At 41.1% G+C, this 21,151-nt stretch overlaps 1 protein-coding gene and 1 long non-coding RNA gene across 5 annotated transcripts in view; one reads left to right on the top strand and one right to left on the bottom strand.

The window, feature by feature from the left end:
* The window catches only part of LOC308473366 (uncharacterized protein), a 61,076-nt gene that overhangs the window by 27,097 nt on the left and 12,828 nt on the right, over positions 1-21,151 (bottom strand). For 3 of the 4 annotated variants that reach the window (XM_080998804.1, XM_080998805.1, XM_080998806.1), the window contains 21 exons: positions 19,957-20,099; positions 19,414-19,566; positions 18,796-18,894; positions 18,140-18,304; positions 17,096-17,208; positions 16,439-16,568; positions 16,139-16,342; positions 13,333-13,525; positions 12,029-12,156; positions 11,073-11,273; positions 10,840-10,961; positions 9,552-9,780; positions 8,750-8,952; positions 7,864-8,022; positions 6,425-6,515; positions 5,434-5,574; positions 4,508-4,656; positions 3,670-3,781; positions 2,960-3,009; positions 2,101-2,277; positions 1,186-1,303 (listed from right to left, as the gene is read on the bottom strand). In XM_080998804.1, the coding sequence (XP_080854930.1) occupies positions 1,186-1,303; positions 2,101-2,277; positions 2,960-3,009; positions 3,670-3,781; positions 4,508-4,656; positions 5,434-5,574; positions 6,425-6,515; positions 7,864-8,022; positions 8,750-8,952; positions 9,552-9,780; positions 10,840-10,961; positions 11,073-11,273; positions 12,029-12,156; positions 13,333-13,525; positions 16,139-16,342; positions 16,439-16,568; positions 17,096-17,208; positions 18,140-18,304; positions 18,796-18,894; positions 19,414-19,566; positions 19,957-20,099 (3,080 nt within the window). Of the gene's footprint in view, positions 1-1,185; positions 1,304-2,100; positions 2,278-2,959; positions 3,010-3,669; positions 3,782-4,507; positions 4,657-5,433; positions 5,575-6,424; positions 6,516-7,863; positions 8,023-8,749; positions 8,953-9,551; positions 9,781-10,839; positions 10,962-11,072; positions 11,274-12,028; positions 12,157-13,332; positions 13,526-16,138; positions 16,343-16,438; positions 16,569-17,095; positions 17,209-18,139; positions 18,305-18,795; positions 18,895-19,413; positions 19,567-19,956; positions 20,100-21,151 lie in introns of those variants that run through there. The other variant, XM_080998807.1, reaches the window with a different exon arrangement.
* LOC308473381 lies at positions 12,170-16,620 on the top strand. Its single transcript, XR_013984064.1, has 2 exons — positions 12,170-12,471; positions 16,445-16,620. It is a non-coding gene; the product is annotated as an uncharacterized lncRNA (long non-coding RNA).

The raw sequence follows: 21,151 nt of genomic DNA, 5'->3' as shown, positions 1-21,151 counted from the left end.
AGCTGCCTCCCTCCCATGTATCTCATCATATAGCAATAGAACATCTAATATTCAAGAAATGAGTGGGGTTTTCAGTTTTAAGGTCTTAAGTTCCTCCCTCTTACAACTGTTACCATGCCTCAGGCAGCTGATGGAGTTCAGAAGGCTCTCTCCACCATGGCTGCTGGACAGCTGGTGATCACCCATTCCCCCCTGGAATCCTCTCTCCCACTGGAGAGAACTTGAATTGTTTTACCAAGTGTTTTACTAATCGCCATGGGTAGAAGAGACCAATCTTTGCCTAACCACACACTCCTAATTACATTGGGTTGAAACCAAAGGCTACACAGGACACTGCAAGGGTGGGGGGATGGGCCCAAACTGCATGCAACTCTGTTCATACAGGGTGCTTCTGCTAGATTCTGGGCAAGTCTCCTCTGCCACTGCAACCCTGTAACTCTGCGACTCATACAGCCTCTTATCTTTGTGTGGATTTTAATTGTCGGCTGCTTCGGGAGTAAAGGTTGTGGTGCAAGGGACTGGAGAAAAGGGAGGGAGGTACTTCTGCGAATGGAACGCCCCATTCATGGAAATGTCCTCCTCCCAGTTTTCAGAAATCCTCCCATATTCCCTAGTCCAGCAGAATCCTTGGTACATTCTAAGGCCCCTATAGCACACTTTCCTCTGGATCCAGCCCCTAATAATATTTCAACAGCAGCACAATATGGCAACATGACAAAAGAGACCAGTACCAGGTTAATCTAAACCAGGGCAGACCAACCTTTCATACCAAGTGGGCCACAGGAGTACTTCAACACAGAAGCCGCGAGCTGTACACTGCCTTGTTGGGCGAACAGGCGGGGAGCAAGGCCAAATTTGCTGCCTTCTCAAAGTTGGATAAGTGCAGGACAGGGCATTGGGAAAGAGGCACGAGGCTCTGGCAGGGTCCTAGAGCCCTTCCATCTTCTTCCCCATGCTCAAAAAGTGCTAACTAGGCTTTAGAAAGGACCTGTCAGAGCCCTCACACCTCCTTCCCAAATCACAATGCCTCACTTACCCAGCTTGGGAAGGCAGTGCAAGGACTGGGAGGGGCGCCAAATGTTGCTAGGGGGCCACCAAAAAAAGAATCAAGGGCAGCATGTTAGACCACCATGATCTATACAGTTTGATTGACAAGAGTTTTCTTCAGGACTATAGCGTACAAACCTTCTCTGGTAGCATTTTAAACACAGATAGGATTTCAGAAGGGTGAGGGATGAACCACAGATTCAAGAAGGACCGTCCATCTGTGGACAGCAAACCACGAGGCCGTGTCTGGAATGACCTGAGTTGTTTTGGGAGGAAAGTGAATTACTTGCACAATCACGTCGCAATGTTCTGTGGCACTCAACAGGTATTTTTGCACAATAGCTATACAGTTGTTTCTCGTTTGCTGCATGTGATACATTCATATATAAAAACAAGAAATATAACCTATATAACCATAATTTTATAATTACTACATTAAGTGGTGCCTTTTTACACAAATTTCTCCCAAGTGGCCCACAACACAACAGTGGCAAAAATAGGCTCAGCAGTGTGGAAACTGAGGTGGTGTGGAATTGATAAAGTGATTAGACGAGAGACAGCAGAAGGCCCCACAAGATGCTCCAAGTTTCTAAAGGAAAATATGATAAAACAAGCAAACCAAATAGCAGCCTCCTAAGCTACCTCTCCGTCTAACAGGGGAAGGGAGGTGGGCTTCTAATCCCACTTTGAAGATAACACTTATAGGCTTTATTCACATGATTCTCCCTCTCTTTATAAGCTTACCCTCATATCCTTTGACCTTTCCAAACAGGTGTAGTGATTAGAATGCTGAACTAGAATTGGGGAGGCCAGGTTAAAATTCCCATTCTGCCATGAAGCTTGGGCCTGTCACTGTCTCTCCGCCTAACCTACCCCACAGGGTTGTTGTTGTTAATTTATTTATACTCTGCCTTTTTCTCTAATGGGATTATATCTATCTAATAGCCAGAAAGAAATAAACTATTGGCTAGCAGCAGTAATCCCACTGTCCCCAATTAGCAAAACAACATGATATGGAATTCTATAAACAAGCAGCTTAGAGTATTTACATACCTGGGATCATCTTCAGGCTTTTCTTTTAATTCTTGTTTTTCTTTCTTCTCTTGCGGTAACCCAATCATGAAGTATTTGTCTCTCACGCTGGGGAAATCATCTAGCATAGATTTTAAACTGTTGTAATAAGCAATGATCTGACTTCGAAGAGAGTATTGTGATATACGATGGTTCATCCTAAAATGGTACCAAAGTTTAGCATTAGCAAAACACTATAGTGCTCATATCTGAAGAACCAGTTTCCCTGCTTTATTGTTTCCTTTCACTGAAATGTAAAGGACATATCCAAATTATAAATATTAGCACAGAAGAAACTTCGCAATTTCTTAGTGCTCTCTTGCTCATGAATGGACAAAATGTGTTGTATAAAATACATTGTATTTTCAATGTTAGGGAAGAATAAATGGTAGCACTCTCCCTCCCTCCCTCCCTCTCTTCCCCCTTCCCAGAACATAATGGACTGTCTAACAACTGCTGTGACCCAGATTATTACAATTGTTCTTATATAGGCAGTTTATTTGCAGAAACTGCCTGAAGCATGATTGCTTTTACTTCCCAACTGGCCCTGTTGAAATTATTTTAGTATTATTTATGTTGTTTGTGTTTTGCTTTGTTACATTTTGGCAGGCTCTTTGTTTTTTACTTATAGGTTTGGACATTACTCTCTTCTATTTTCTAGCTGATCGAAGGACAGACTGTTTGGCTTTGTCTCCCCATTATTGAAATGTCCACATCGTACCAATATAATATAGCATCAGCCTGCAGTGAGAATAGGAAAATAAACTTTTTACATACATTCATACAAACCACCTTCACTAGCCTTTGGGGGAGATATGCTGTATAGATTTTGTGTACTTACTTATGGCAGTATTCAACAATAACTTCTCTTTTGACTTTTTCAACTTCCTCCTGCAACAAATTATACCATTTCCTTTTTTTACATAAGATTTCCAGTTTTACATAATTATGCATATATATTATCTTACAAAGACACACGTCAATGGAAAGTTGTGTATTCAAAAAGTCAAATGCTGCAACCTCTCTTCATAGGGAAGTTGCTCCTTCCTATTGATGTGTGTGATCGCCCTTTTTCAGGCCTAAAAATTCATCTCTTATCGCCACTATCTGCCTCAGTTTCTCAGACTCCCCTTTTCAAACATTGTTCCCTATATTTTCTGTTGCAAATAATTCAGTCAGATTTTTTGCAATCTCCTAATCCTCCTTTAGCACATCTTTGACTTCCTTGTCATCCAGCCACCTCCCTGTAATGTATTTAAATAACTTATTGTTGGCCTCAATATATTTAGCAATGTGGTCCTCAAATTCTTTTTTCGCATCCCTTGCTAGCTGCTTCCACTTTTTTTGTGCCAAAGCATGCTGGTTTATATTAGGCTGAGTTTCCACAATACACTCCAGTTGAGCTTCTAATATTGTGTGTGTGTTTTTAAACAACTCCCAAACATTTGGGAGTGCACTGATTCTGAAGCCAAAAAGTTCACTAAGCGTTAGTCTGAAAACACATACAACAAAATGTATGTAAATTCCGAGATGATTTCCTGGCACACTTACAGGATTTTGCATTCTAGTCCCCAGGATTTGTTTCTTTTGAATGAACGTGTTCAGCATCATGTCCCGTGGACCCTGTTTCTCCAACTGAATTGAGACAAAAGCTTCTCGAGGCCTGGAGAATGAGCAATAATGTTATCCTGAAGGTAGAAATACTGACATTTTCCTGTTAACAGGCAAACAACATAGTTGAAGAAATAATATTTACCTCATATCTACACTTTATAAACATTTAGTATTTATGCCATGATTAAACAGACTGACTTTAACTAAGGAATCCATGCTTATTGTAAATATAGTGACTTTGTAAATACTATCTGTCAGCTGTGGCTTCTTTCTAACAATAAAACACTTATTTCCCGTAATGTGATCCAACACCACCTCTGTAGCTGAAGGTGTATACATATTCCAACAGTATGGGCAGGACCTATTATGTAGGGTGTCCCCAGTACAGTATTATAGAGGTCCTTTGAGGAATGGCAGGACATAAAATAAATTAATTTCTCATCCATTCCTTGCCCAGCCAGAAAGGGGAGAGCAAAAAAAGCTGGTAAAAATATCCATGAGATTGTAAATGAATACTTGTATGGATTGAGCCAAACTGCAACATTGTGGGATCATGTCAATGGATATATGTGCATGGCATAAGCTATGGGAATGGCGGTCTTTGAAAGTGCTGGAAGAGGCAGGAACATGAAGATATCAGTGGTTCTTGCATCCTAGTAAGAATGCTTAGAACTGTAGCCTCAGGGTGAGAATGAAAGAAAGAGCCGTGTGCATTGAAACATGCGTGTGTACATACATGGAAAACACCCTGCAGCCCATTATACTATCAACCTACCTTTTTAAAATGCTGCGTCCTGCTGCAAAATGTCGAATGGAATGCAAAACCAGTGGTGCTGTGGCCAGAAACTGGTCTTCTGTTTCAGTTCCAACCATAGAACTTCTACTTGCTGAACTGCTCTGACTCCTCAGACTTAGACCTCCTTCCTGAAACATTAAAGACACACATTTCCTTTTACACAGACTTACACCACTGCCCATTACCTAATGGTTCTTGTTGTGGGATAAACCGCCTCATATAACCAAATTGCTGGTCTAATTAATGCATTAAGGGGTTAAGAGCATAGAGTAAGCTATCCTGCCATGATTAGCTCACCTTGGGAGGAACTAGGTAATCAAGTCTTTGTTCCTCTCTCTGTCTACCTGAGAAACTCAACGTGTAAAGAGGTTTGAGCTAGTTGCTCCAGCTCAGACCGCATGGCTCTCACAAGCCATTCTTAAATTCTTATACCAATAATTTAGGACCTTTCACCATTTGGAACTAAGTTTTACTGCCAGTGCAACATTTCTAACTGATGCATGGAAAAGCACATGAACCTGACCTTTAGAGAGCTCGTACGTAAACAATTGTTAACTTACTAAATGTGTGGTCTTTTCCTATGCTGGGTGAATAGGGTACTCACTTGGAAAGACATGTTTTAAAGGTCTAATGGCCTATACTTCTGTGCTTTACTTTGCTGCATATTGTGTGATTTAAATCTCTGCTTGGATTCTCACCAAAGAGTACTTGCCCCAAACTTGGATCTTGACAACATGACAGGACGATTCTCAGGAATGTAGTAGCCTATAGGGGAAGGGTTACATATACCTTCCCCACTCACCTTCCAACTGTAGCCTCTGGTGGGTGATTTTCATTTCAAAAAGTAAGAAAAAGTTACACAACTGCTTTCCATGTATAGTTGGAGAGAGGGAGAAAATGCAAACCTTCATATCCAGAGTCCGTGAGGGCTGCATCATGGGGCAAAATGCAGCCTGTTGAACAGCAACAAGCAGTGTGTTTTTATGAGTGACTTGGCAGGCAAGAGCAATCTGAAGATTTTCTAGTCCATGAGACTTCAGTAACAGCTGAAGAATTAAGATAAAAACTATTAGGACTCATATAATAACCGTAACATGAAGTTACACAGTTTTCTCTTGATATAGATGTACTTATTCTTAGACTCACTGAAATCTTTTCACTTGCATTCAGATACAGGATTTTATTCTGCATAGATCTAGAACCATAATTAAGTGCAATATAAGGTTGCATATACAGTATACTTTTATACTGGGAGCTGAAGGTAGCAAAAGATACTGAGAGCTGTATAGCTCTGTGAAGGGTAAACCACAGTTGTCAGGATTCTTTAACAGGAATGAAAATGCACTTTAAATGTATAGTGCATTCACAGCCCCCAATAGTAAAATTGGATGCCACATGGAGTTGAATATGAAATAAAGTAGCAATGTTCATCAGAATATTTGGAGGAAATGTTGAAGAAGAGGTAGCTTCACCTTTTAAATGTTTCAGTACATATTTTATACTTATTTCCTCCCCCATACTATTGCAGATCAGGTACATTCCCAGGTGAATCATGAGAAGGAAAGTCCAGGAAAACAAAAAGGAATGTTGAAATATATTTCATTGTGTTCCTTTCATTTTTTTTAAATTTGTTGAATGGCTATAATTAGGTACTTCAACTTAGAAATGGTGCATCTACAATGTAATTTACGCACAGTGTAGATCCCCCTTACCTGATTTACAGTGACTGAGATAGTCAGGGTACAGTTACATTAAAAATGACAACCCAGAACACTGCTGGTTCTCAAATAACTTCTGGTGCAAGACAAAAGAAAATTTATAGGAAGGGAAGGAATAAAATGTATTCATTGTGGTTGTACAGTATTGAGAATTACTGGGGGGAAATAATTCAGTCACCTGAAGAATGCTGTCTCTTGTACGAAAGCTAAATTTTCCAATTTGATTGTCAATATCATGGATGTTTAACATTAAGCTGGATGGAATATATCTGCAAGAGGTAAATATTTCTAAATTACACAAACCAATATGCAAGCATTCATGAACGTAGAAATGTAAATAAATGAAAAGGGAAAGTGCTGTGCTTGCTTCTTATTCACATTTTTTATTACAAATATTTTTAATCTTATCTACAGAACATGACTTGGATCCTAACTACCCTTGTGTGAACTGAAGGGCTCCTGGTTCTGTTTGTCATGCTTCTTCAGAGAGTCTTCCAGCACCTGCAGAGTAAATTTTCAAAGAGCAAAGGGGAAGCGGTCAGTGAAAGTTGGCGTGTCCTGTAAACAGAACTCCACTCATGGGATGTTCCTGCCAGCAGAAGCTTAGTTAGGATCTAAGCCCCTGTCTCCAATTATACCACTACAAAGTGGACTTCTTTGGAAGTAAGGCCGGGATATAAATTAAACAAACAGACAAATAAAATCAGACACATTTCCAAATGCTGGCCGACATAAAAGCAGTATATATTTAAAATAAATAGAGGGGTTGACTGTCTCACAAGGGAAACATTGGAGATGTGTGACATATTTCTTTGTATAGATTTAAAGAAATCTGTTTCTGAAAGTCACAACAAATTTCTGAAATGCACTTGTGCTAAATCAAACATTCTGCTAGTTTGTGATTGGTTACAAATAACTGCAAAAGCCATTTGTTTAATTACAGTACTCTTCTACCCCCCCCCCCCCCCCGTATAGAAGCCAGGGGACATAGAGTCATTGCAATTTTGCAAATCTAGGAGGGCTGGGCCTATTGAGAATACAGTACAAATATGCAGAGTAGACTGAGAGAGAGTTATGCTACAACTGAGCTGGGCTGGATGATTAACTGGGCAAAGTTAATCAGACCTTAAGTATAAATGTGAATACTTGGCCCCCAATATATCTGTATGCTTATGGAGTATCCACATCCCAGCCTGTAAGAAATACTACCGGAGAAGAATGGCAGCTATGGTCTCTTTCATGGAATAAACCTTCAGCAGTTTGTGTTAATAAACACTGGTGCCTCAGAAACCCTGAAATAGATGAGCTGCATTGAATTTGGCGGTGGCGGTGGCGGGGGAGGGGATTTGATTTCACTCCTTATACTGTATGCACTTTTCTTTTGTGAAATTATACTAGCTTTTTATTTTTAAAATACTAATATTGAAAAGGGTGAATTAAAACAACAGAAGCTCCAGTCACACTTTATGACAATGCTTAGAAAGAAGATCAATTTGGAAAGTTTTAAGAAAGAATAGCTGTTCTATTTCCACATCATTTGGACCTAGATATGTTGCGTTTGGGGCTGATCAAAAGAAGAGGAAAATGTGCCAAAATACCCATAAAGCTCTGGTTTACCTATCCACACTACTGTCATGATGCTCTAGAAGAGAAGTAACAAATATTGGTGAGGGCTGGTCTGCTTTCTCTTTGTGAGTTGCAAATTCAAAGTACACGGGCCTTAAGTATAAATGGAACTCATCAAAGCCCATTTCTCCTGCAAATTCTTTGTAGAGTCTAAAAGGAAAAGAACACATACATCTAACTTTGCAATGTTTCTTTACCCACTGTCAGGGACACCCTTGCTGGCAACTCTTGCTTTGCTAGAAACAGAAATTTTGTTTGCCAGCAACTGTGCACTATTGATTATGGAGTTTAAGAATCATTCTGTGTCTCAATAGGTGTGGGAGACAGTGGGCAATCTGACCGTGGGTATAAAACAGGGATGGGGAATCTCAGGGCTGGGGGACATCTCTGTCTGACCCTCAGGACCCACACTTGCTATGCTTTACACACTCCTTGACTGTTTTTGCTTGGCTGGAATGTGTCATTGAACTCTGATCGTGCTTCTTGCTTGCCTAGATGGAAGAGTGGGTGGGTGGTGTGGAAAGTAGCCTATTCTACAAAGGTAAAATTCACATTCATTGCTCTGGCCCCGCCCACCACTGACATGTGGGTCCCAAACAGTTGCCCAGAAGAGAATGCAGTCCTTGGGCTGAAAGGGGTTCCCCATCCTGGTGGAATAAAGGCGGCATAACTGAAATAGTGGTTTGGAGGGACTGACGAGAGGAGAGTCCTAAATGTCAACAAGAGTCCCAATATTATGGCACACTGGATATGCATTTTAACCTACATACCCCAAGAGCAGGGGAAAAAACCCTGCTGCACAAAAGCCTTAATGGTTACTTTCAATCCTTCTTCATTGGGATTTCAATATTGCCATCCCATGTGCCCATTACTTTACCTCTGCAGCTGTGCACTTTCTACTGCTGCCTCTATCAATCGATGGCGGAGGGTTAGAAGTTCAAGGAGCCTTGAGAAGATGTTCAGAATAAAAGCTTGCTTTTCTTTCCCCTGTTTCTGCTTTCCCTCTTCTGCTGATTTCAGTGCTGACATAGCAATCTCTCTTACAAGACAAGGATCTTCAACCAGAACGTCTGTGAATAACTATGGGGGACATACACTTCCTTTCAACAGTCAGTAAAAATATTGTTGTTGCTTAATTGTCGTATCAAACCATGAGCCCAGGTTCAGATGACAAGTTAAGGCTGTTAAATATAATGGTTTAATTGACACTGAAATGGAGAAGGCCTATGTGTATTGGTGAAAGGGATTAGCTAGAAGATTCCATTGAAGCTAAAGAAGAACAATAAGGGTTCTCTGAGCTCCTAGATGGGTTGATAACTGTTATTGTTCTCTACTAGCTAATACGTGAGTGTTTAATCTTAGATCACATGGGTGCCATTGAATTTGTCCATCTCACAAGCATAAAATCCTTAAAAGTTTGTATTGAAACTTTTAGTTGACTGTGTCAACAAGAGAAAGAAGATTTGTAGACCATATCAACAGATCAGTCCATTTTAACTGACATGAATGTGTAGAGTCTGCAACAGAGATGACTAATAGCAGAGTCCTATGTCTCCTTGAAAGAAAGTCCCATTAAATAAAAGGGCACTTACTTTCAGGTAAGAATGTATATCATAGCCTGAATTATTTAAAAACAAGACAAAATCACCACAGATTTAGAATGTAGAAGACATACGTACATCTTTCTGAATTTGAGAGCCATAGAAAGACTCTGGCTGCTCCATGGTCAGCCAAGTGTCCAGGGCAAGTTGAAGTACATGTTTTTCCAGATTAATTGCCTCCCTGGCTGTCTTTGGCCTACAACTCTGCTGGAACTCCTGAAGGATATGACCCAGAGCTTTAGGAACTAAAGATACTAGGCCAAGGGAAGGGTGGAACTCGAGCAAATAAATGTTCTTCAAAGCCGAACTTTAAAAACAAAAACAAAATTAAAAAGCATTCTGAAAGGATAGAATCATTACATTACGAGAAATAACTTTTGTTTTCAAGGAGCCTAATAGGACAAATGATAGTTTTGTTTAATCTAACCTGAAATCTGATACATTCCATGCAAACCTTTACATACCGAGTGTTTTATGTAAACTGCATAAATACATATTCTCCATTTATAAATCATTCTGTATCCTAGTATATAATGACAATGTAAGAATGTCATCATGGGGAACCATGCAAACTGCACTGCAGGTGAGCAGCTCAGGCAGGCAGAGCAGGCTGACAAGCCAAGTGAGTTAGCAGCATGGGTGGTGGCTATCTCGGGTGAGCAACAAAGGAACAGGCAGGACAGGACAGGAAACCACCTCAGCAACTGCCATACTCTGCTGCCACTGCCCACCTCACCTGTCACCCCTTCCTCCTGTTAGTGGCAGTGACAGCAACAGCAGGATGAAGGATAGGAAGGCCTTCTCTCCTTTGTTTCTTTGTCCTGCTGCTGCCACCGAAGAGGTGGAAGTGAAGGAGAGAATATCTCCTTTCCATCCTGCTGTTATTTGCTACCATTGCTAGTCAGTAGGAGACAAATGTGAGAAAATATTTCTCCCCTATGTTGCTCATGTTCTTGGCCTTCCCTCAACAGTGGAGGGGTCTAAGGGGAGGTTTGGCAAGGTCAATGGGGAGTGGGATGGGCGGTTTGGTGAGGAAGGTGCATTCCCAGCTGTCCTTCCTGCTTCTCCTTCAAACCTCCATAGTTTAAAGGAGTAATGTGGGGTGTGGTTGGGGAGCTGAATTCCTTTGTAAACCTCCCTTTGCAATGTTGTCAATAAAATCTTCATTTGGAAAAGCCACGTTTGTTCATTTGGCTTAACATTACTCATTTACAGTTTGATTAGCTTATCTGCACCAACCTCACTTTAATTCAAAGGGATAACAGAGTGACTTTTTGTGGAAGATTCTGACTGAGCAAGTTAAAGATGGGCTCCCTTATAATACAGTACTTGCATCATATGATAAAGAGAGAGAGACATTACTCACGGGGTGTTATTAATAGCAATTAATTGTTTTGCAGTTATATATGGGGGGAAACCAAATTCACAGGTGCCACCTTTGGGACCATCACGCCAAATCCTGTGGTTATATTCACGTTGGTTATCTATCTAAAAACCAAATAAATAAAAACACAAGCCTCATGTAGCAGAAAAGGTGGGATATAAATGTAAGAAAACAGATTAAAAATAATAAATAAATAACTCAAAGAGTCCACTAACCTGTTTGTTCAGTACACCTCTCACCAGCTGTAGGTGAAGCTCAAGGCAAGCACACTCATCTTTATAGATGTTCACAAAATACCCAAGATGGAAATCAAATCGAGGGCGTCTGTACATGATGTCTGTTACAACTTGGGCCAAAGCAAATCTTTCTTCTGAGTCCAATGCATGTTGATATGCTTCGAAGTAACTATTCAAAAGCTGAAAATAGATTTAAAGCAAAATATGTAGGTGGTTTTTTTTAAAAAAAAGAACGATAATTTCTCTCTATTTTTTTAAAAAAGTTAACTTTCCCTATTTCACCTCTCTCTCTTATTTGCTAATTTAGTCAGCTATGTTTTATGTGGCTTAGCCATTCTGGGGATGGGACTTTTGGAAAGAGGGACCTTAATTTCTATAAAGGAAGGGCTGGATGGGCTGTGGAACAGGAGAGTTAAAATGCTTCAAGATAAAATGTTTTGTAATGCAAGTTCTTTTGCAGTACTGCGTTTTAGATGATAAAAATGGAGTATAATTTAGAAAATCAGCTTCATATTCATTTTATAACAATGGAGCATTCAGATTAAAGTGATACTTAGAGTAAGCCCACTGAAAATCAATGAAACATTAGTCTGATATTTGCCTTGGATTTTGTCACATCTCACACTTTTAGTCTCTGAAATATGATAGCCCTGGAAAATATCCAAACCAATTAATTTAAGTTTTTCAGATACATTATAGCTATTAGAGCTACATAAGATGACTGGGGGAAGGGGGATATCAAATACTGTATTCCAAAAAGGCTAACGATCGCTGTTTGCAAGTATAGTTGGTTTGAATAGTCCAACACACAGAGAGAGCCCTGGGCAACTTTGGGAACAAGGATGAGAAATAATTTTAATTTTAAAAAATATCGAATGTAACAGGAGCTCAGATTGGTTGGTTTTTAAAAATAATGTGTGAATATATATATACACCTGCCATTTATTTTCTAAGAAAGCTGTTTCACAAGTCCAAAGGTCAAGGATTACTGCAGATCGATCCACTGATGCATGAGCCCAGGCTGAGTAGTTGCTATTACTGGAATCACGGCATGCTTTGTGACCTCGAAAAGGAAAAACAGCACAACAGGCATTTCCACAGAAACCAGCAAGCTAAGAACAATGCCTACTTAACAAATTGCAGCTCTCCCAACCTCTCTATCTGGCTCCAAGGGCTCTCCCAAGCCACACACAGCCCACCAACCTCGTTCCACAACCTCTTAAGTGCTTTTGCCTGGGCGAGATGAATATTTGAACTGTAATGATGCCTCCTGCTTGCCTGGATGAAGGCTGGAGAGATGAGTGTGATAAACCTCTGGGTTTTACATTGCTGGAAACAGGGCCAGATTTAGGTTTGATGAGGCCCTAAGCTACTGAAGGTAATGGGGCCTTTTATATGTCCAGCTGTCCTTTGTCAACAACAAACTGTCACTTGAATTGAATATATGCTGTATGGTAATTTATGGACCTAATAGATATCTAAAGTCAATTGCCACTGTTGCTGTATGTAGGTTTTATTTTATTTGTTTTTTATATTATATTTTGGAAATGTACATCCAGGTTTTTTTCCTTTAAATTTTTTGGGGGGCCCCAAGAGAGTAGGGCCCTAAGCTATAGCTTGTTTAGCTTATACATAAATCTGGCACTGGCTGGAAAGAAGCTTGCTGCACAAAAGAGTGACATCCTCTGGCCCCACCCACCACTGACATTCAGCCCTTGGAAGGTTGCCCACAGGGGAATGTAGTCCTCTACTTGAAAAAGGTCCCTTGCCCCAGTCCAACAACAAATATAGACTATACATTGTGATATGAGCTGCCTAAAGGTGCTTGCTGTGTCACCATCGACACAGACCAGTGTTTCCCAAACTTGGGTCTGCAGCTGTTTTCAGACTACAGTTTCCATCATCCCCGGTCATTGGTCTTGCTAGTTAGGGATGGTTGGAGTTGTAGTCCAAAAACAGTTGGAAACCCAAGTTTGGAAAACACTGACATAGACCTCAACATTTCACACAACCATATGAAAACAGTCCAGAGTCCCACTCTGCTAGGCTGGCGCAGTAGCTGACAATAAGCAGCTTAGTATAAACTGACATTTAGCAAAGTCAGGCACCCTGGCCGAGATTTTGGGATACCAACTTTTGGGCTGGTGATCATCCTTGTGAATTATTCCCATTTGTGCTCCTTTCCCCCCTTTCTGTCCTTCTCATTTGCAGAAGTGTACCAAACTGTGCTGATTCGTACCTTTCCCTGCCTCGATGTACTGGGTTGCCACAAGCAAAAGCTGTTTTTCTAGCTCTTTCAGGTCCTGGAGGGCTACATCGTACATCACAAAAGCCCCTCGCTGATCCTGGGTGTGAACATACATGTCCTCTGTGGTGTAAAAATCATCATGGTTTTCTACCTCTGCAAACTCCATAAACTGCACACTGTGAACCTGTGCCAGGGACAGATTAAAAATAAATACCGTATTTTTCGCTCTATAACACGCTCCCAACCATAACACGCACATAGTTTTTAGAGGAGGAAAACAAGAAAAAAAGTATTCTAAACGAAACAGTGGATGTATGATTTTTGTGGTTCATGCTGTGGCCACAGACATGTGATCTGACGGTGAGTTTGGGGTAGCCCAATGCAAAGATCCTGAGGATCCATGTGGATCCGTGCTTTCTAACCACGTTTTTGCACCACTGCGGCCCCAGGCAACAGTGGGTGCGTGATTTTTTTGGTGAAAGCTGTAGCCATGGACATGCTATGTGATCTGATGGTGAATTTGGGGTGACCCAGTGCAAAAATCCTGAGGATCCATGTGGATCCGTGCTTTGTAACCACGTGAATGAAGGAACTGTCAGTAATGTATGGTATCTCCAATACAGTGATGAAGGTAGAGGGAGGGGGGAGCTCACACTTGTCCTAGGCAAAGCAGCCAACTCCTATAGGCCTAGGTGCCTTCACCCCCCCATTAAATATTTGAGGGAGTCATCCTCCCCCCATGCTGATGGGCATTGCCATTCATATAAGGTACCAGTGTGCATGCACTTTGTCTTGAGATCATTGCAGTCTGTGAGATGGGGCTTACCTGTACCTGCCCCCCCACAATATTTTATTGAAGTTGGAAGAGGGAGGGAGGGAGGGAGGGAAGAGAGATGGAGAGCTCACATTTGTCCTAGGCAAAGCAGCCAACTCCTATGGGCCTAGGTGCCTTCACCCCCCCCCCATTAAATATTTGAGGGAGTCATCCCCCACCCCCCATTGTGGTATGTGAGTGGGGCTTACCTGGTTGTCCCCCCAATATTTTTTGAAGTTGGAAGAGGGAGGGAGGGAGGGAAGGAAGAGAGAGGGGGAACTCACATTTGTCCAGCTGCCTTGCCTCCAACCGGAGCAAAAAGAGGAGGAGGAGACTCAGGGACACGAGCCTTGTAAGCCGCTTTGTTTGAATTTACCGGTGAGGTGCTGGGGGAGGGACGGAAGGGGATGCCCTCTTTGTCCCTCCTTCCGGCTCATTGTAAAGAAAGCAGAGTAAGAGCCGCTTACATTTGTGTAAGGGAGAGCCATAGAGCATGCAGACACTGAGAAAGAGAGGCTGTCTCCCTTTCCCCACCTTGGCTTTTACACGCTGCGTGCAGCTCTTGCCGGCTTCCGAGCTGCCTCCCTTCTCCCACCTCGCCAAAAAGCCATAGAGCAGGCAGACAGGAGGAAGAGAGGCTGTCTCCCGACACTCAGCTGTTGCTCAGCTGTTGCCGGCTTCTCAGCCAGCCAAGCGGAGGAAGAGAGGCTGCCGAACAGCCAGCAAGAGTGGCTCCTCCTGCCTGCATTCGCTCCATAACGCGCGCGCACATTTCCCTTTACCTTTTAGGGGGGGAAAACTGAGTGTTATGGTGCGAAAAGTACGGTACATGATGAAGCCTATATTAGAAGTACCAAATAAAACAGTGCATGTACATGTGGGCATGTGGGCACACATACATACATGTGTGTGTGTAACTTTCAAGAGTTTTGTAAAGGTATGGAAGAGTTTGACCTGCTGTAAACTTGTGGAGGAAGATTCAGTTCTGATTGGCAATGAGATTTAGGAGTGGAAGCAGTGTATCTTTTGTGAATTTCAAGCTGAAGGCAAATTTTGAATGTTAAAAGTCTGACCCATCCATAGAACAGATTGCTTTAAGGCTGCAAGACTAAGCATGCTTGCTGGTGAGCAAGTCCCAATGAGATCCATGGGACACTTCTGAAAATACATGATTAGGGTAGTAATTCTAGTAATGGGGGAGGCTGCAATGTACAGGAGGGAGACTTTGTGCATGTGTTTGCTGCATTTATTTAGTTAGTGAAATTTATACACCACTTAATTTTAAAAACTAATTTTAAAAACTAAATAAACTACTTCTCCATAAGTAGTTTACATAAAATGATATAAAATAGCCATTTAACAATAGCAATAAAAACAGACAAAAACAGTAGATAGAATAAAATTATTTTTCAAATGAGAAATAAAGTTTGAAAAGCAAATGTGCACCAGAAAATTACATAACAGGGTAGCCTGGCTAAGCAAAAAAGGCTTTAGCTGGCATTGAAAGCAATACAACGAAGGCATATGCCTAATGTTAATTTGTCTGCTTCGACCTTTGAACAGAGATAAGAAATCTATAACTCTGTGTCAGATGTGGAACACTCAAATGCGTTTCCGCATAAGGCATATGGCTTTGATTTTATGACCTGCACTTCATCAGCTTGGGTAAATACAGCTTGTTGTAAATAGAGCTGGGGTTGTAAGGAGACTGGGGATTCCCCTAAATGCCCCCATATGCTATATCCTCTAACATGCAGGACCTACTCCAGGAAGCTGCCTTACACTAAGTCAGACCATTGGTCCATCTATCTCAGATCCTCTACTCCGATTGGCAGCAATTCTCCAGGGATCTGGAAGTGGCAGGGATTGAACCAGGGCCCTTCTGCATGTAAGGTCAGCTGGAGCACCCGTTGACCTTGGTGCCGCACCTATTTTTATTAATGTGTCTATGAAGCTATTTTACAAAGTACCCAAATGCCTCACCTTATAGTCAGCTGGTGTGTAATGCACATAGGGGTGTGAACCAAGACCACCATAGGCACCTCTTCCCCCTTTGGCTGCATTTACCCAACAGGAGTCTTCAGCAGTGGAGACCAGATGGCCGGCACTCAAGGCAAGACCTGAGGTGCTGATGGTTAGGGTTCTTTCAACGGATCTGAAGTAGTTGAGGATGCCCAAACAAATTCTCTAGTACAAATGAGACGGTTACGATGAAATAAAAATAAGGCTTATTATGTACAGTCTTGCATAATATGAACATTTGAATGTGGTTTTTCTTTTTACCTGCAGCTCTCGGATTTGCAAGTGACGCAAAAGAAGGAGAGATAAGTAGGCTCCTTTCCTCATGGGAAGCCCCTTGCTGTCGGCCTCCATGTCCTCATCTAACCCCAGCAGCTGCAAGGTCGTTGTGTAACTACATTTTTTCCCCAAGAAGGAGAAATTTAATTAAATTACTGTTCCTCAAAGAGATTCTCAGTTACATCTAAATTGCATAATCTCTTTATATTTGCTTTCTAGGAGGTAAAGCTCCTACTGTAATCACTCACATGGAAACCTCCAGAACAGAACAACATTTAGAAGGCCCAGGAGAGTATGTTAGTGCAATCACATTTAAGGTGGTGCCAGTAAGTACACATATGCAGGGGTGGACCTTGATAATATGCTGCCCAGTGTGAGGCCATTTGATGCCCTCCCCCCAATCCCTGTAGTACCGCCTTAAACCAAGCTTTGGGAAAGAGGTGTGAGGCTCTGCCAGGGTCCTAGAGCCCTCCTACTTCCTTCCCAATGCCTGGGTAAGTGCTTGCCTGACATTGGGAAGGAGACAGGGCAATTTGAGAAGCTGCCCTTCCATTTGTGTTTTGACAGCTTTGGTATAGCCCATGCATTTTTAGCATTAAACATAAGCATCACACACAGAAGAACCGGCAATATTCATTTCACCTTGGGTCTTTTTTCTTTCTTGAAAAAGTGGAGGTCTTGTTAAAGTTGGAATGTCCCATATCCTTCTCACCAGTTGCCATGGTAGGATTATCAACATCATCACTGGTTTGCTCCTGTCCATATTTAAGGGCTAGTTATTATAGACAAACACACACAAAAATTTTCGTTTTCAAGCTTTTTGTAACTATATAATTATGAACAAAGGAATCCTTACATCATAGCCCACTGGTTCTCTTGTTGCTTGTACAACTTGTGACCTATCAAAATGGCAAGTACAGCAGCAATATATGGTGACCAAGAGATCAACCTTTGCTACCTACTAAGGACTACAAAAAAGAAGTACCAAGCAGATTTCTCTCCATTCTATTCCATTATTTTCCAAGGAGGTGGGTGGCATCCCTCTGTCACACATTCTGAATTGTATTCAACACAGGACTAAGGACAATGTTTCGCCAGCACAAGGATTCTCCTTATGCAATGGAACATCCTCCTCCATTTCTTTCTTACAAAAGTATTATGTTCCTGTTTGGACTTTCAGAAACCATTATCAACTTCAAAGCAGCCTGAGAATCTCTTACACTGCCAAAGTCACCAACAAACAAAGAAGTAACTAGTGGGGTGGGGTGGTTGTATTTTGGAACACAGACCTTCCAGGACTCCATTTGAGATACTAGTCATACATGAAACATAAACGATGCTCTCAACTTTCATGAAACCAACCCCACTGAGTGATAATCTTATGGTCATGACTCATATTGATGCCTGATTATCTGAAGTAATAAAAAGGCAAGGATTTGGTGGTGGCATTTTAACAGGTCCAGCTATTATGAAGCAAAATGCAAGTCATCACAAAATAAAGCAAGGACAGCAGTTTCGTAAATACATGGTAGTCAAATGGGAGCTCACTTGTCACATAATATTAGAACTTACCCTGAATTGGAGGATCCTCTTCAAAAGTAACAAAATTCATTCCAAAAGAAAATGTACACAATCCCTATAGAGACCTACACAAATTTCAGTTTATAAAATCTTCTGTATATTTACCTGATGGAATCTGGAGTTGTGGTAAATCTTGTTCCAGATCTGATCATATTGTTGTGAATTAAAAGAAGGTGTAAAAGTACTAAAAGCCGATGTCATTGATTTTGGCTCTAGTACTGCAGATGCTTGCTCCTGAAGAACCTCCATCACCTGTTCTGGATTGGAAACCTAGTTTGTCACAGCAACATATTTTGACTTTTAGCAAAAAAAGAAGCCACAGTTCAGATAATATAGACTAACTTTGTCTGGATCCAACTGAGTGATTTGAAATTTCAGGAATGGCAAATAAGTTTAGACATAACGTAAGAGTACTTAAAAAAAACAACCACTACCCCACTATAAATCGCAAAGACAAAATGTGAAAATGAAAGTTCATGGTGTCCTGAGTAAAAACAGTCTTTGGAATCACTGACTGTGGAATTCTTTCCTGTTAATGAGTGTAGATTTTTTAAAAACTTCATCCTGAAATACCCAAAAGGGTTTTGATTCACTAAAAGTAAAAATAAATACCGTAATTTAATGTAAACCTGCTACATATCACACAAATTGGAGACAGGTTTGATAGAAGTGGATACAAGTTAGAAATATACCAAGAACCTTGAAATGCAAAAAAATGGACGTGGGGAGTGGAGAAACAGTTACTCAGCAGTTTTTATTACCTCTAAAAATTTTGACTGAATCTGCAGCAGTTCATCAACCTTCCGGTGGTTCAGTTTCCTGAACATTTTTTGCTGCCATGGATCTTGGTTAGGTTTAATCTGCTTGTCAGTAAAAAAAACCATGTGTAAGGAACATAAAGAAAATACATTCCTCGTCCTAATGCAGCACAGGTGATTGGGACATATTGAATTGTTTTGTGTGCACAAATTTGCGCATACAGGAACTAAAGGATGCTTTGCATGAAAAAAAACCTAGCACTCAGCAGATTTGGGCTTGATCCAGGTGTGCCAATGTTGTACAGAAATGAATGTGTGCAAAGATCTTACCATTTGCTTGCTGCTCTTAGTGCTAACCACTTGTGGAAGGGATGAATCCAGGCACCCTGCTACTCTGTCCAAATATCCAATCAGCTCTGTCAAAGGTAGCAGCCAATCAGATTTCTGCACATGCCAAGTTTCTGGACAAGGGCCTTTGAGCTGAGACCATTTAACCCACTTCAACTCAAGATGAGTACACATGGTTTGCTAATGAGAAGCTGGGAATTGAGATGCTTTAGAGCAGCTTCCTTTAGCCTGAGCAGACAATCTATCAGATCACCCAAATGCAGCTCTTATTACCTTTATGAAAGGAATCCAGTTGGCTCTCTTTTTCAAAGCCATGTTGGGGTCTCTGATACCCCAGGTTTCCGATCCAGGCGTTCCAGCATCATAAACAGGAAATGTTCTCATTGTCTGTTGTTTACTGAAAATGCTTCTAAACTCATGCATGACCTAAGCATCCCAGGAAAAAGATGCCCTACTAGTAAACATAGGTTTCCACTGTGCACTGCAAAATAGTTACTATGTTAGATAGTTCAGAGAGAGGAGTAGTATGCACTTAAGCTTCATTGAACATCATAATGAATTTCTATTGACTTAAAATGGGATTTAATTGTACTTATATTACTCTGGATTTTGCCCCAAATTCCTTACTATTACACTTTGGAGGATCATAAAAAATTCAGAAGGGAGATCATTATAGACTTAACTCTGCTGATATCAAAGTAAATAATTGGTTGAACTGTTTATTCTTTTAGCTGTAGACTTTCAGTGGGAGGAGAGGGAGGGACCACATCAGTATACATATTGTATACAGTAATATAAGAGCAACCATTAAATTACCATAGAAGAAAGTTCCATCTCATCAGCAGAATGCTTCAGGTCTTCCACATCATAGCTGATACGAAATTTAGAAAGTAAACGTCTGAGTTGAGGCTTTAGTTCCTCAATTTCTGCAGTGTGTTGGGGAAGTATGGCTTGGAATCCTATAAGAGAGCAAGAATAAGCTGAAAAGATTAAAACAAACTTTGTAATGCTGCCAAGTTGCCTTCAGGTGAATTTATGCTTCTGGTGGTGCATCATTATATATATACAATATTACACCCAGCCCCCATAACTATTAAAATTACAGTAGGCCACTGAGGAAGACTGGAGTGGGGGGAAAGTATATGGGCCAGCCTTTTGAATGGCCAGGTTGTAAGCCTAAAATCACAAATAAAAGGATGTAAATATAGTTGGGCTGTTGCAAAAGTCTTGGCGGCATGAGCTCCCAGTTTTTTATTTACCTGACAGTTTGAAACACAGTTCAATAGAACGACTTAAAAGAACTGAGATTTATATGCCCCTGCATTCCAAAGTAAGCTTTGGCCCATCTTCTCTAACTGGAAGGCTCTCCCATTCAAGAACCACCACAATTATGAACCATCACAACATTTTTGTACAATATTCATTAGCACGTGATAACCCCAGATGACAATGTTACCATGTATGACAGTATATCACACCAAAATGAAGCACTGGGCCAGACACTTCTATGCCATCTTCTATACATTACATCCATCTGGATATGTGGGTTTATGATTTAGTGTGGACCAGCGCTTGCAGAGAGATGCACACCCCCTGTTCCTTATACTTCTACATATACAGTGGTACCTCAGGTTACATACGCTTCAGATTACAGATGCTTCAGGTTACAGACTCCGTTAACCCAGAAATAGTACCTCGGGTTAAGAACTTTGCTTCAGGATGAGAACAGAAATCATGCTCCGGCAGCACGGCGGCAGCAGGAGGCCCCATTAGCTAAAGTGGTGCTTCAGGTTAAGAACAGTTTCAGGTTAAGAACGGACCTCCGGAATGAATTAAGTACTTAACCCGAGGTACCACTGTATTGGCAATTATTAACATGTGCCTACACAGCTGTCAGTGTCTTGTGCTAAGTGTTGGGACTGCTATGACTCTATTTAACCTCATAGAGGACACTCCTCTAAACATGTGGGTGTGTTTTGTGGTGGCACAAAAACGTTATTGTGAGATGCAC

Source organism: Podarcis pityusensis (assembly GCF_964106645.2).
Source record: "Podarcis pityusensis genome assembly, chromosome: 3".
Taxonomy (NCBI): domain Eukaryota; kingdom Metazoa; phylum Chordata; class Lepidosauria; order Squamata; family Lacertidae; genus Podarcis; species Podarcis pityusensis.
The sequence above is the reverse complement of the archived record's forward strand: the minus strand, read 5'-3'. Positions and strand labels throughout refer to the sequence as shown.